This window comes from Protobothrops mucrosquamatus, unplaced genomic scaffold (genome assembly GCF_001527695.2).
Source record: "Protobothrops mucrosquamatus isolate PMUCROS unplaced genomic scaffold, P.Mucros_1.0 scaffold3132, whole genome shotgun sequence".
In the NCBI taxonomy this organism is placed as follows: domain Eukaryota; kingdom Metazoa; phylum Chordata; class Lepidosauria; order Squamata; family Viperidae; genus Protobothrops; species Protobothrops mucrosquamatus.
Genome location: NW_015389133.1, coordinates 87,701 through 102,172, shown reverse-complemented (window position 1 = coordinate 102,172; position 14,472 = coordinate 87,701). Strand labels below are relative to the sequence as shown.

Sequence of the window (14,472 nt, the reverse complement as noted above, 5' to 3'; positions counted from 1 at the left end):
TCCTTTCCTGCACATTTTGGAATCAAAGACAGTAAACTTTTGAATATGCATTTGGGCTAGAAATTCAGTTTGTAAAATGGTGCATAACAATATTCATTATGGTTATCTAAGGGCCTGTGCTCTCTATATGTTGCTAAATTGTAATTTCTCTTTCTTGATTTTTGGTCATATGGTGAGGACTGATAGAGGTTATAATCCAACATTATCAAGCCCAACAGAGGTAAGAAAACAGATCTCCTGGGTGTTTTGGATTACTATCTTCATTCTCAATGCTTATATCAGTGGGGAATTATGAGTAAAAGACACAAAATATGGAGGGTTACATCTTTCACAATCTTATCTTAAAACTGATAAAACGATAGTGAAATCCATGATTTATGAATTAATGTATGAAGCATAGCTTAGTGTGATATGTAAACACAAGTTACTGTATTCTAACAAGCAGTGGCTCTTTCCAGAAGAATGGACAACTCTAAGGGATGCATCTGTTGAAATTATTTTCTTACCACCTAGGCAATAGGAATCATCATTTCTCTGAATCTAAGCCAACAAACAAGTAATACTTTAATCTAAAATAAGATGATTCCTTCTCCTATTGAAATAGGATTAGCAGCCAGTTTGATCTAAGGCACTAGGCTAGAAATCAAGAGACCATGAGTTCTAGTCCCATTTTAGGCATGAAAGCCAAATGATTGATTTGGGCCAATCACTCTCTCTCAGCTCAATCCACTTCACTCGTAGGGAAAATAGGAAGAGGAAAGAGTATTAGGTATGTTTGCCTTGTTGAGTTATTTGCAAAAATATAGGGGGGATTTTTGCTGCTTGGCTATGATAAGCCTAATGACAGAGCCAGAATTATACTGCCTAAACAGGTGTCTCACCTTAATGATTATAGAAGAGGCATCCTGTTTTTAGAGAGCTGTTTTAATGCATAAACACATCTGATCTATATTCTCTTATTAAACATCTTTTCCCATTCTTTCGTTTTATTCTGGTCTGAAGTTCAAATTACATTCCTTTTGTTTAGTGCCTTTTAAGAAGCTTTTGTTGTGAGAGGATCCAAAAGATTATGAAAAGGAGGCGTATTTGTTCCTTCAAGATCAGGCTAGCTGTATTCATGCTACAGTTTGTAAGAACCTTTTTCTGTGATTATGTGGAAAAATTCTTCCTTTAAATTGAAATATGAATCAAAAGGGAGACATCAAAAGCAAGGGAAGGTCTTCTTTATTCTACCCGAGGATGCTCTGATCTGAGGAGAAAATGCAGATTTAGGAACACTAGGGAAGAATATTATCACAAAACTTTAAATAAGTATGCTAGGGGAGAGGATAGAGATATCTGACGAATTTAGATTGAACTGTGCAGCATTTGAGATGAGCAGAGAATGCACGGCCTTGTTGATGTTTAATGAAGTATGAGTTCAGCGTCCCCAACCAGTATGGCAGATGATGAAGCATGCTGGGAAACGTAGTTCAGTAACATCGGCAGGTCCACAGGTTCCCTGCTTCTATTGTGTGTGCCTGCATCAATATTTACCTTATGAATATGCAAATAGCCGCAAACATTATTGTGCAACATGCCAATAAATCTGCCATAGTTTTATTTCAAAAGAAATCAAAACTGCTCCAGGGAGCTGCTTACTGACTGGAAAATTGGGGGAAATACTTTAGCAATGCGTTTGAAAATTGTTAAAAATCTTCTGAAAAGTTAGCTTGCAAAAGTTATCTTTCTCCTAAGAAAGTATAATGAAACCGTGCTGAAGTTGTGGCATGGGCAAAGGAAGCTTGTTTTGATAAAAATTTTAGGGAGCTTGATGCCTGGCAGTAGTGTTCTAATTAGCATATGCAAATTCAGAAGAATTTGCTGAAAGCAAACATCAATTGAATTTTGAAATAGTAGCAAGCTTGATTTGATTCATTTAGTAAACACAATGTGAAACGGAATTCTATATGGAGAATAAACTGCCACAGATTCATGATCTGAGACTTCAGAAGTCACGTCAGTGAGATAGGAGTAACTTGCAGCAAGAAAGAAAAACTAGACAACATTTACTCAGACCCTTTTTATTAGATAAATATAATCCATAAAGTACCTTTGCTTGATATTTTTGCTCCTTCTGCATTTGTTAGTAGGACTGATCACTTTTCATCACACAGCTTGCATTTTCTGTCTGTCATATAGCAAAACTTCAATACATATCATATCGTACCCTTTTCATATTTAAAAACTGATCTCTTTAAATCTGGATTCCCACTGTTTTGAACATGCTTTTGATTGAAGATGAAAGAAAGTTTGGGCGGTAGAGTTAATTATACATAGGATTGCCTCACCCAAGCCATATTTGACAAGCTTGTGAAAGGCAGCCTTGGCTGAGGACACTGGAGAGCTATGTACAAAGATTAAACGTATTAAATGCCATTTTTCAATAAGTATGAGGCAGACAAAGGGTGAGAAAAAAATTAATCCTATTTGTAACCATGCACAGCGGAGACATAATCTATGGATATGGGAGAAGGCTAGAGGTTCATGTAATGATCTAACCAATCTGACCATCCAGAGAGTAGAGAGGCCAGGGGAGGAGGAATTTTTGCAATACCAAATGAAGCAACCAGCACTTTTTCATTTGACGGTCAGTACCATAAGAAGGTAGAAAAGCAAAGGAGAAAAGAAGAATGTCTCTGAGAACGAGCCAGTCCTCAGTTGCAATTCTAAACCACAAAAACGTTACTCTGGTTAATTTTTGTAAAAGGCAGTCTTCTAAAAACATGTGTATGTTGCAAGATAATGAATGTTGCAGGCAAGGAGCTCTTGTGAAAACTAATGATGCGTTTCCAAAAGAGAAAGACATTTTCTCCAGGGACTTGCCAGGAACACTGGACAGCAGTGACAGACAGGTGAGTGTACAGGGGCTGGAGGGATTCAAATTAACCTGCCTGGACCTTAGTTGTAGTTTGAGCTGTGTGTTTGGAGGGGTTTTTTTTGTGGGAAATTCAAGCTGAAGTACAATATCTATATCCTTGAAGGAAGCCTCATGGAACTTAGTGGAGTTACGAATTGTGGTATGAATGTAAGCTGTGTTCATACAGAGAGAACACAGCGGTCTCTCTTGAAACATTCAGTTTAGCAGCAGTTTATGCAGGATTTTGGAATCTTATGGTTGTAACATTATAATATGTCCCAGTAGCATCTCTTTTTCTCTCCAGAATAAAAAAAAAAAGTTCCCCTTTTTGTTGCTGGAGAAAACATTTCCGCAGCTGCATCAGCCAGCAATTTGACTATTACAGGGTATCAAATTATGGACTGGATGTAAGGTTTTCATAATAGCAATTGCTTGGAAAGGGAGACAAATTGTAATTACAGATAAGCTGATTATTGGAAATTGATACTAGCAATAAATTCTCAGTTCAATAAACTGCAGCAGTGTAAGCAGCTGTAGATATGTAGGTTAATGTTAAGAGTTTTCTTAAAAGCCTGGATCATACATAATACTCACCTGTACCTAGTTTTATCACTTTACACTTAGGTTTAGATCTTTCCTGTCACTTGTTTTAAAGAAATTAATTTGAAAGATCTTGATAATTAAAAAAAATCAGTTTACAAAATAAATTGGTGTTTTGTTTGTTGGTATTGTTAGTCTGTCATGAGGAGAAAACTTTTGTTGTTGTGACGGATTCCAAGAGGTCTAGGGCAGAATACAGGTAGTCCTTGACTTATGACCATTGCTTAGTGAGGCATTTGTTAAGTGAGTTTTGCCCCATTTTTCGACCTTTCTTGACATAGTTGTTAAGTGAAACACTGCAGTGTTTAAATCAGTAACATGATTGTTAAGTGAATCTGGCTTCTCCACTGACTTTGCTTGTAAGAAGGTCGCAAAAGGTGATCACATGACCCGGGGACACTGCCATCGTCATAAATATGAGTCAGTTGCCAAGTGTCTGAATTTTGCTCACGTGACCCTGGAGATACTGCAATGGTCTTAAGGGTGAAAAATGATCATAAGTCATAAAATAATTTTATTTTGGAGCTGGACACAATTTCAATTTTTTCTCTAATTTAAATATATAAAATAGAGATTGAAGAATCTTGTTACTGCCTGCTAAATGTAATTCTAAAAATCCTCCCCCCCTACCAAGTACGGTATTATTGGGACATGTGTAAACAAAATGATTAGAAAATTGTATTTTGATTTCAGTGTCCGCTGCTCTTGTTAAGGGGCACTCCTCTTGCTTGACATTTGGAAGAAAATACGTGTTCTCTCAATTAAGCAATTCTATGTGAGCATAGAAATATATTGTTTTTAAAGACTGCGAATGGCACATTCACAACTGTTGGCTTTAGAAATGCCTAAAGATAGTATTCCTAATGAATAAGTAGCAAGCTTACACAAAAAGATTGCTTTTACTTCACCCCATATATTAAAACAGCAGAATTAATGTTTGGTTTAAATTTTCTTTCATTTCAGGCTGTGCCTCAGCACTTTTCCCCTAGGCCTAGCCACTTATCAGCCTTGGCAATGAAGCAGAAGCTGGCTTTTACCAACCTTAGCTTTGAGGACGATTCGGATCATTCACCTTCTCTTCCTTCTCAAATAAACACAACTACCATTGATCTTTCGGGTATCACTTGCCAAGAATGCATCCAATCCATAGAGGACAAAATTTCCAAGCTATCAGGAATTGTGACTGTCAAAGGATGTTTTGAGCAAAGCCAAGTAACAGTAAAATATTTGGAACTGGAAATAGGCTATCAGCAAATCTGCCAGGAAATTAAAAAACTGGGATTTGATGCCAATGTTGCAGAGGCAGCCCAATCTTCAGGCCAATGGTCCAGTGAAGCTGTTATTAAGGTGAAAATAGAAGGCATGACCTGTCAGTCTTGTGTCCATGCTATTGAAGAAAATATTGGGAAATTACATGGGGTGAAGAAAATCAAAGTGACCCTCAACAACCAAGAAGCTATCATTGTTTACCATCCCCTTATTATTAAACCTGAAGAACTAAAGAATAGCATAGACAGCCTGGGGTATGAATCCACCATAAAGCATAAGCAAGCCCCTTTGGAACTAGGTTTCATTAATGTTGAACGCTTACAGCAGATAAATGTAAAAATGTCCAGTGAACATAATGGTGACAGAAATACTGGGGACAACATGGGATCCAGTACATGTGTTGCAGTAGTAGAAATCCTTTGTCATGAAGGGATGCATGACAAATCTTGTGTAAACGATATGGAAGGTTTGATTTCAGAGATGATTGGAGTACAGGGTACCAGGATATCTCCGGAAGAAAAAAAGATTACTGTGTGGTTCGACCAAAAACTCATCACTCCATCTTCATTGCAGCAATCCATCCAAGCCATTACCCCTGGTAACTTTAACCTAGTTTTTTCTTGTGAAATGGAAGGCCAAAATGGATTAATTATCTCAAATGCTGCCTCTTCTATACCTTCTTTCAGTCACCTTTCCCAAGAACAGGAGGCAAATGGATGTAGTACAGCTCTCCTTAGAATTGATGGAATGACCTGCAATTCTTGTGTAAACTCTATTAAAGGCTCCATATCCCAAAAGAAAGGGGTGACGGACATCTCTGTATCTTTAATTGAAGGTACTGCAGTTGTATCTTACAATTCCCTTATGACTAACTCTGAAGAGATACGAGCTGCTGTAGAAGACATGGGATTTGATGCTTTTGTTCTAACAGGTATTGTATGATACAGTTTTTTCTGCTATTGAATCGAGATGCATTAAAACTCTTGTGTCAACTGGTGAATTTTAAATATCTAGGCATTTTGAGCTGCTTCTGATTGCGTTAAAATTTAGAAAGTTATTTAAAATTTTAGAAATTTATAAGCCCTAGCCTAGGATTGGAGCTGTTAGGTCCTAAATGTGTACATGACTTTTTGAATTGGGTAGATTCTGTACACTGCTAAAATACAGAGTTTTAATACTTAAATACTGGGCGGGCCATGGTATTTAAGTATTAGATACTTAGTGAAGAAAAATATTGCTGTCTTGAGCTCCATATTTTTGTTTAGAAACTGTGGTTATAGATTTCCATTAATATGAAACACATGAGTTCCATCCATGAAGATGATTAGTTAAATTTGTCTCTCTTTTAGCTGTAGGGTTAGATCTGTCCTTGAAAGACAAAAAGGATGTTTGGATAATCTGTAAATAAATAGAAACTAATTCTCCATTCCTTCAGAAATAGTTAGAAGCTAATTTTTATGCTTGCTGTTTTTAAGCCCATCAAACTTTGTAGAAAGCTATGCCCTGTGTAGGACGCAAAAAACTATGTCCAGCACAGACTTCCTTTGCCATATCCATAAACTCAGTAGAGTTATTTCAGAATTATAATATTCTGGGCTGCTGGTGGAATATCCATCATGTGCAGCATAAGATCCTTGTAACTTGTTGTCTTTTAACATAACAAAATGTTTGGGGAAAAACATATTTAGATTAAGCTTTACTCCTGGCGACTTCATGGACTCTAACTCTAACCCTGAGTTTTCCTTTTCCCTCACATGGAAGAGATTTGCCATTGCCTTTTTAATAACCAAATTTCCAGTTTACCGTACAATCCTAATATTCTTCGGTAGTCTTCCATCAAAATACTAACGAGGCCTAACTGGCATAATTTGTTTTGCCAGAGATCACATGTCTCATAAGAATCTTATGTTTTGGAAAAGGAAGGAAGAAGCTTTCAAGAAAAGGAAAAGGGAGGGTTTCGGAAGCAATGGATGTTCTTCTCCTCAGCTGGCTTGCTCTGTCCGCCCTAAAACCCTCAATCAATTGTCATTGACTGAATGTGGTCTTCAACACAAAATGAATGCTCGTCCATTTTAAATAGTTCAAATCTCTCGGTCGTGTTTCCATATCTTGCATCTTTTGAAAATTAAAATCCATCTGGGATTGGCATTCCAACACATATTTGTTTAAAATTCTTCATTTAACTTCAGAAATATAGTACTGCCAGGAAGGAAGGCAATGCTACGAAAAGAATCCTAAAATCCTTTTGGGATAATGATTAACTATGTAATGTTTCTTCTGCTCCACATATTCATGCAATGTTGTTCTTATTTTAGATGCAGTAATTGGAAAACCTACTGATGGAGGTATAGAGCTGAGTGAGATAACCTCTGTTTCCTTGAAAAACAAAGTCCCAGAACTGTCATCTGAAGATGTATTTTTGCCAAAAAAGAAGTTGTGCACTAACTTTCCAGAATTCTCCAGTAAAAGAGACACTGAAAAATGTTTCCTGCTTGTAACAGGCATGACTTGTACATCATGTGTTTCAAGCATTGAGAAGAATTTACAAAAAGAAGATGGTAAAATAGCATGACAAATTTTTCTTTATGTTATTTGGGTTCTCCTTTGAAACAGTGGCTTTCAGCCATTGATGATTATTTAGATTTAGCTTGCAAACCATTTGAGAAAGATCTACTTTCTTATCAGGCTACTTAAAATGGTAGCTGAATTAAGTAATAAAGATTACTTTATTAAATAATAAAGATTAGTTTTTAAGAAGAGACTGGACAGCCATTTGTCTGAAATGGTATAGGGTTTCCTGCCTGAGCAGGGGGTTGGACTAGATGACCTCCAAGGTCCCTTCCAACTTTTTTTTTTTTTTATTATTATTATTATTATTATTATTATTATTATTATTATTATTATTATTATTACTACTACTACTACTACTACTACTACTATTATTACTATTACTATTACTATTATTATTACTTTAAGACTGGACTGAGTGCCACAACTGTGTTCAGGCTGTTAGGTGTGACTCAGGAAAGAATGGATATGTCTGATGCAGCTTTGTTTTTACAGGAATAGTCTCTGTGCTTGTTGCCTTGATGGCAGGGAAAGTGGAGGTAATATATAAGCCAGATAAAATTCAGCCTCTTGAAATAATCCAGTTGATTGAGAAATTGGGTTTTAAAGCTTCAGTCTTACAAGATTATGCTGGGACAGACGGCAGCATAGATCTTAAGGTGAGCATCATAATACAAACTCTTAGAAGCTTCATATTGATTCTAAACAGAAAAATACAGATAAGAATATTCAACAAGGAATAAATTTAAATACATTTAAATGCAAGTTATACTATTGGCTTTGCAATTAAAGTTTTTATACACCTATAGTTTTCTTTACATCTGTGTTTGTATTTTTAATTTTGTTTGACTGTCAAGTTCTAAAACATATAATGCCATTGAATTGCACACATACATACAATTCTACATTTTTCCATCTATTGCTGAGAAATGCGAGCACCTGAGATGTTCCCAAGAAAAAAAGATTGACCAAGGGAATGCATGTACTTTGCAATGTAAGATTTGTTGTAAAGTTGCTTACGAAGGGCAAATATAACAGTTGAGAATCCCCATTGCCAGTCCATCTCCCAGCTAGCATGGGATGAGGTTCAGCATGTCTGGAAAACACTAGAATAGGGAAAGCCGGTTTATCTTTGGGATTCTCATTGGCTGTATTTCCCTTTCATTTCCTGTCCTCTCTAGATGCCTTCTTGATCTGGAACTGCAGGAGGTGGTGTAAAATACCACCCTGATGAAACTTAGTGTACTTTTTTGTTTAGCATGGGAGATGTAGGTACAATGGAGCAATGGTCAATCTGACAGCCCAAAGCAAATTCTTGTGCTGACAACTAACTGAAACTTTGCTTAGATTCTAGGGATGACTTGTAGTTCATGTGTTCATAGCATTGAATCCAAGCTCACTGAAACACCTGGCATTCTCTATGCATCCGTAGTCCTAGCCACTTCAAAAGCCCGTGTTCGTTATGATCCTGAAGTGATTGGTCCTCGAGACATTATAAAAATTGTTCAGGTAAGCTATTGAAGCAAACATTTCTGAGAGCCATGATGGTAATTAATGTTAACATTATATTTAATCTTCCCCTAATTCAGGCACATCCCAAATTTTTATGCTCAGCATACCAATTCAGTGTAGCTATTGTTGAGAATTCTGGAAGTTGAAATCTGCCCTTTTTTAGGGGAGACTGCTGCAGCAGCTACGACTGGCCTCCAGAGGCCTGAGAAAGGTGGTAAATCTCAGCTGGATTGCCTAGAAATCAGGGGTCTGCAACCTTGACAACTTTAAGACTTGTGGAATTCTGGGAGCTGAAGTCCACAAGTCTTAAAAAGTTGTCAAGGTTGCAGACCCCTGGCCTAGATGAATGATTGATATTAGAAGACCACTGGGAAATTTTGTGCTGTGCTGCACTTTTTAGTAAGTTGCAAATCAATAAGCTAGTGTTCCCTAACCTGGCATCTGCCAGATATACAGCTACTCATCACCTACTGGTCTCCAGGGACCTGAGAAGGTGATAAATCTCAACTGAATTGCCTAGATCAAGGATGGGGAATGATGGCCCTTTTATGACTTGTGGACTTCAACTCCCAGAATTCCTGAGCCAGCCATAAAGGGGCCATCGTTCCCCAGCCCTGGCCTAGATGAATGATTGATATTAGAAGACCATTGGCAACATTGTGCTGTTTTGTATTTTTTTTAGAAACTTGTATAGCGTTACCTCCTCAGAGGCCACCAAAGCCCAGGCCCTCCCAGCCCTGCCCCCCTTCGTCAAGCTCTGCCGCTGTATTCTCTAGGGGTTGGTAAGGTGTCTCTTTTAACCGGAGCTCGGGCAGAGTTAGGAAGTAGCAGGCTCTTGTCGTCAAGAAGGGGCTTCCAGGAACAAAGATGACCAGCCCCCCAGCCCCAATAGTCAATGCTGTGATGGTATCCAACCGGCCAAGGCTGTTGTGGCAGCAATAGTTAATGATTCCTCAACGACCGTTCAAGATCAAGTGGGGTGGAGGAAAACCCCGGCTCCAGGCAGTAGTAGAAACAAAAAGCAGTCAGCGTGCTGTGGTAATGGCTTGACCCCCCCAGAGCAACTCCCCCACAAAGTCTAAAACTTGTACAGCAACAGTAGTCACAGTCCAGGTAGCCTCCAGGCTTCGCAGCAACAGTAGCTACAACCAGTCTCTCCTCTTCTTCTGTTGCTTCTTCTCAGTCAGGTCTTGGCATCAAAACCCTCCCCCCCCCCTTATCTTTATTGTTAAAAGTCCCAGGCTAACAGCCCCATTAAGGTAGCCTTCCCTAACCCGGCATCTGCCAGATACACAGGTAATCATCACCTAACAATCACTCATTAGCAACTGTTAAATATTATGATGGCACTGAATGAAGGGACTTACAACCCGTAGCCTAAAGTTAGAGCTGTTGCAGTCACGTGATTGTAATCTTGGCACTTGGCAACTTGTTTGCACTTATAGTGGGTTGCCAAACGCCCCATGATCGTGTAAACACCACGTGGAATCTTCCCTGTCAGCTTTTTCAGATAGCCACTGTTGAAGGGACTCTTTCACTCAGCCTCTGAGAGCAAAAAACACTGCCTGATGGATTGATTTTCCCTGAGCAGGGCAGAATCTCTTTTGCGAGCAGCATTTTTGCTCTCAGGGAGACTGGGTGAAAAAGTTCCTTCACAAATGGACTTCTTCACCCAGCCTCTTTGAGAGCAAAAGTATTGGCTGATGGATTAATTTCATTCTGCTCCGGGCAGAGTTTCTCCAGCAGAGAGAAAAAGGAGCTGGGCTGGAGAAAACAAGTTTCTGGGCTGGAGAAAAGAAGTTCAGATCACAAAGATCTGGACTTCTTTGCTCTAGCCCTGCACTGTAGTTCCCTTCAGCACGTGGAGGGGAGCTGCCCGCCCCCCCATAGACAGTTCTTTCACTCTGTCTGCTTAACAACCTGCACGGTTGCTTAACGATGCAATATAGGGAGAGCCGGGACTGCAGACATTGGGCAAGGCAGTCACATGGGTTTTTCACTGACTTATAGCTTAAATTCAGGATTCAATTGTCATAAATTAAGGATTATCTTATTGGGCTACATTTTCCAAATTCCTAATTGGCAAGCCTGCAGCATTTGGACATTGAGTGGTGTTCACCATGAGTAAAAAATGTGTTTACCTATTTTTTTTACCTCACATTACAAAAGTAGCTCTGGTAATCAATAGAGAAACAATTGTGTAACATAATCATCTAATAATCCTTTGTATTTATATTTGTAAGGGTAGAATAGAATAGAATAGAATAGAATAGAATAGAATAGAATAGAATAGAATAGAGCTGGAAGGGACCTTGGAGGTCTTCTAGTCCAGCCTCCTGCTCAAGCAGGAGAACCTATACCATCTCAGACAGGTGATTGTCTAATCTCTTCTTAAACATCTCCAGTGATGGAGTGCCCATGATTTCTGGAGGCAATCTGTTCCACTGGTTGATTGTCCTGTCAGGAAGTTTCTCCTTAATTCCAGGTTGCTTCTCTCTTTGGTCAGTTTCCAACCATTGTTTCTTGTCTTGCCTTCTGGTGCTTTGATGAACAATCTGGCCCCCTCTGTCTTGTGGCAGCCCCTCAGATATTAGAACACTGCTATCATGTCTCCCCTATTTCTTCTTTTCTTTAGACTAGCCAAACCCAATTCCTGCAGCCATTCTTCATATGTTTTAGTCTCCAGGCCTTTGATCATCTTTCTTTTGCTTTTTGTTATAAAGGGAATTGGTTTTCAAGCATCTTTGGCTAAAAGAGATCCAAAAGATCATAACTTGGATCACAAACAGGAGATCCAACAGTGAGTATATCTGTCAACCAAAGAATATTTTATTAAAAAAATGCTCCAGGGATATTCCTCTCCCATTAGCTGTCTGTCCGCTGCAATCATTGAAATGTTATAGATTGAGGGGTTATTTGTTGCCAACTCAATGATGGAATTGCTGGAGGGAAAGAGAAATGAAGACAGCTCATTTTTCATGAATAATTTGTAAACTAAAAATGGTTTCTAATCTAATTGGCCAACTATACACCATGCCTTTTACTACAGAGTCTTGATTTACTTTGTTTCCCACTTCTGTGCATTGTAAGGGCTATCATAGCTAAGTTGCAAAAACCCAGATGACTTTTTCCTTCCATCTAATGATCTCCCAGATTGCTGCAGATCAAAATATTGTAGCTCTACACACACACATGTGCCATAATAAAATATACATGTTCAGGGCTGATTTGTATCAAACATGATGACACTGATATCCATAGCAGTGAGTAAAGGTGGTATAATATGCTTTCGTCAATCAAGTTGCCAGGGAAACTTCACCTTCTAATAGTGTTTTTCTGCCTTTGCAGATGGAAGAAATCATTTTTATGCAGCCTGGTGTTTGGTATTCCAGTTTTGGTCTTAATGGTTTATATGTTATTGCCCATGGATGACCATCATGAATCAATGGTGTTGGAGCAAAACTTGATTCCTGGGCTGTCTGTTCTTAACCTTCTTTTCTTTGTACTTTGCACTTTGGTTCAGGTATGGAGGTTCTTTAAGTTCTCTGTTTTTAACACCTCCCGTTATATAAATCTTTAAAAAGTTCTATTGAGACATCTAGACAGAACATGATGGAAAGCTAACTGCTCTTCTTCTTCTCTCTCTGTCTCTCTCTTTCCTCTCTCTCTCTCTGTCTCTTCCTTCCTTCCAGTTCCTGGGTGGATGGTACTTCTATGTCCAAGCCTACAAGTCATTAAAGCATAAAATGGCCAATATGGATGTCCTGATAGTAATGGCTACATCAACTGCTTACGTCTATTCATGTACCATTTTGATAGTTGCAGTTGTTGAAAAGGCTGAACAGAGCCCCGTCACATTTTTTGACACCCCACCAATGCTGTTTGTATTCATAGCTCTTGGGAGATGGCTAGAACACATAGCAAAGGTTGGTATTTCTTGAGAGCTAAAGGCCAGATGATCGTGTGAATTCCATATGAGGGTCTCTGGAATAATAGTAAAAAAATATATATAATTTCAGTGTATTTATCACGTGCATTAGCATAGTGGTGAAAGGATTCAACTGTTCTCTTTTCTTATTTTTTTCCCCAAGGCATATTTTGATTGCACACAAAAGGACAAACTTGGTGAAATGATTTAATGTGCTTTGGGACTGCATAGAAATAAGTCTATGTGCTCCATTATACTATGGAAGAAAAGCAGCCGTGGTTTATAAAGGGTGAGAGAGATGGGCAGTTAGGGAAAAAAGAATAAACCAATTAAATTCTAATACAGGCATCTAGTAATAGCAGGGTTAGGGTTAGGCTCTTACATTAGTAACAGTGGCGTGTATATCAATATTTAGAATACAACACGTGAAATTAAACTGGAAGCAGCACAAGTACGTTGTGAAGGCTACCTATGCACATCTTTCTCTATTTCAGAGTAAAACATCAGAAGCGCTTGCTAAATTAATTTCTCTTCAAGCTACAGAAGCTGTTATAGTGACACTTGGACCTGACAATTGCATAATCAGGTACATCGTTGGTACAGATGTTTCATTTTTTTATGCAACAATATTTTCAGTTCTTTTAGTAACTTTGAAAAGTACAGATAATCCTCGATTTACAACAAGTAAATGTTCAAAGTTAAAACAACACTGAAAAAAGTGACTTACAACCGTTTTTCATACTTATGACCACTGCAGCATCCCCGTCATCGCAAGATCAAAATTTAACTGACTCATATTTATGACGGTTGCCGTGTCCTGGGGTCTTGTGATCACCTTTTGTGACCTTCTGACAAGCAAAGTCAATGGGGAAGCCAAATTCACTTAACAACCGTGTTACTGCAGAGGTTCACTTAACAATTGTGGCAAGAAAAGTTGTAAAATGGGGCAAAACTCTTAACAAATGTTTCACTTAGCAACAGAAATTCTAGGCTCAATTGTGGTCATAAGTCAAGGACTACTTGTAATAAGGAAGCGATGGCTGTAAATGCATGGTAGTGGATGCAATTGATTTTGAGGGCACACTGTCTTTTAAATAGTCTTATTGTGTCTGATCCATCTGTTAGGAACAGCTATATGTAGATTAAATAACTAAATGGAATTGGGTCTGCATAACTCTCCTTTGAAATTAATGATTCCCTTACCATTCATCAACAAGAAAAAGTCTAAAGCAATTTTTTTCCTCCTTTGGAGGAAAACTCCCTAACTACAATTGGTCTGGAAACAGGTAATCCTCAGCTTACTACCACAACTGAGCCCACAAGGTCCGTAAGTCACTGCAGTCATTAAGCGCCCACTAGTGTGTGGATCTTCAACACTCCCCACCACTCCTGGAAGGCTTGTTCTGGCTGAAGGCTGGTGCTTATCTTGCGATGTTTCTGAGTCTCTTTCTAGTCTTTGGAAACATTAGCTAGCTTTCTACAATAGCTGCACCTTGCATTGGCTGGGCATGCTTGCCAGCAGCTCCATGGAAAGGGAAGATAAGCAGACTTGTGCAGGTAATCAGGAAGAAGGCCCAAACCTTCTGTGAGAGTATGGGGTGTGGAGAAGGCCCAAATTTTCCAAGACTGATGGGGAGGTGGGAAGGCCCAAGCCTTCTGAGACAGTGGGCCTAGCTGTCTGTGGCCTCTTGCCCAC

At 38.7% G+C, this 14,472-nt stretch overlaps 1 protein-coding gene across 1 annotated transcript in view; it reads left to right on the top strand.

The window, feature by feature from the left end:
• The first annotated feature begins 2,672 nt into the window (after positions 1 to 2,672).
• The window catches only part of ATP7B (ATPase copper transporting beta), a 34,242-nt gene continuing 22,442 nt past the window's right edge, over positions 2,673 to 14,472 (top strand). The window contains 9 exon segments of the mRNA XM_029286214.1: positions 2,673 to 2,894; positions 4,463 to 5,699; positions 7,084 to 7,326; positions 7,832 to 7,995; positions 8,684 to 8,845; positions 11,572 to 11,648; positions 12,197 to 12,371; positions 12,541 to 12,774; positions 13,271 to 13,362. Of these exon segments, the coding sequence (XP_029142047.1) occupies positions 2,673 to 2,894; positions 4,463 to 5,699; positions 7,084 to 7,326; positions 7,832 to 7,995; positions 8,684 to 8,845; positions 11,572 to 11,648; positions 12,197 to 12,371; positions 12,541 to 12,774; positions 13,271 to 13,362 (2,606 nt within the window).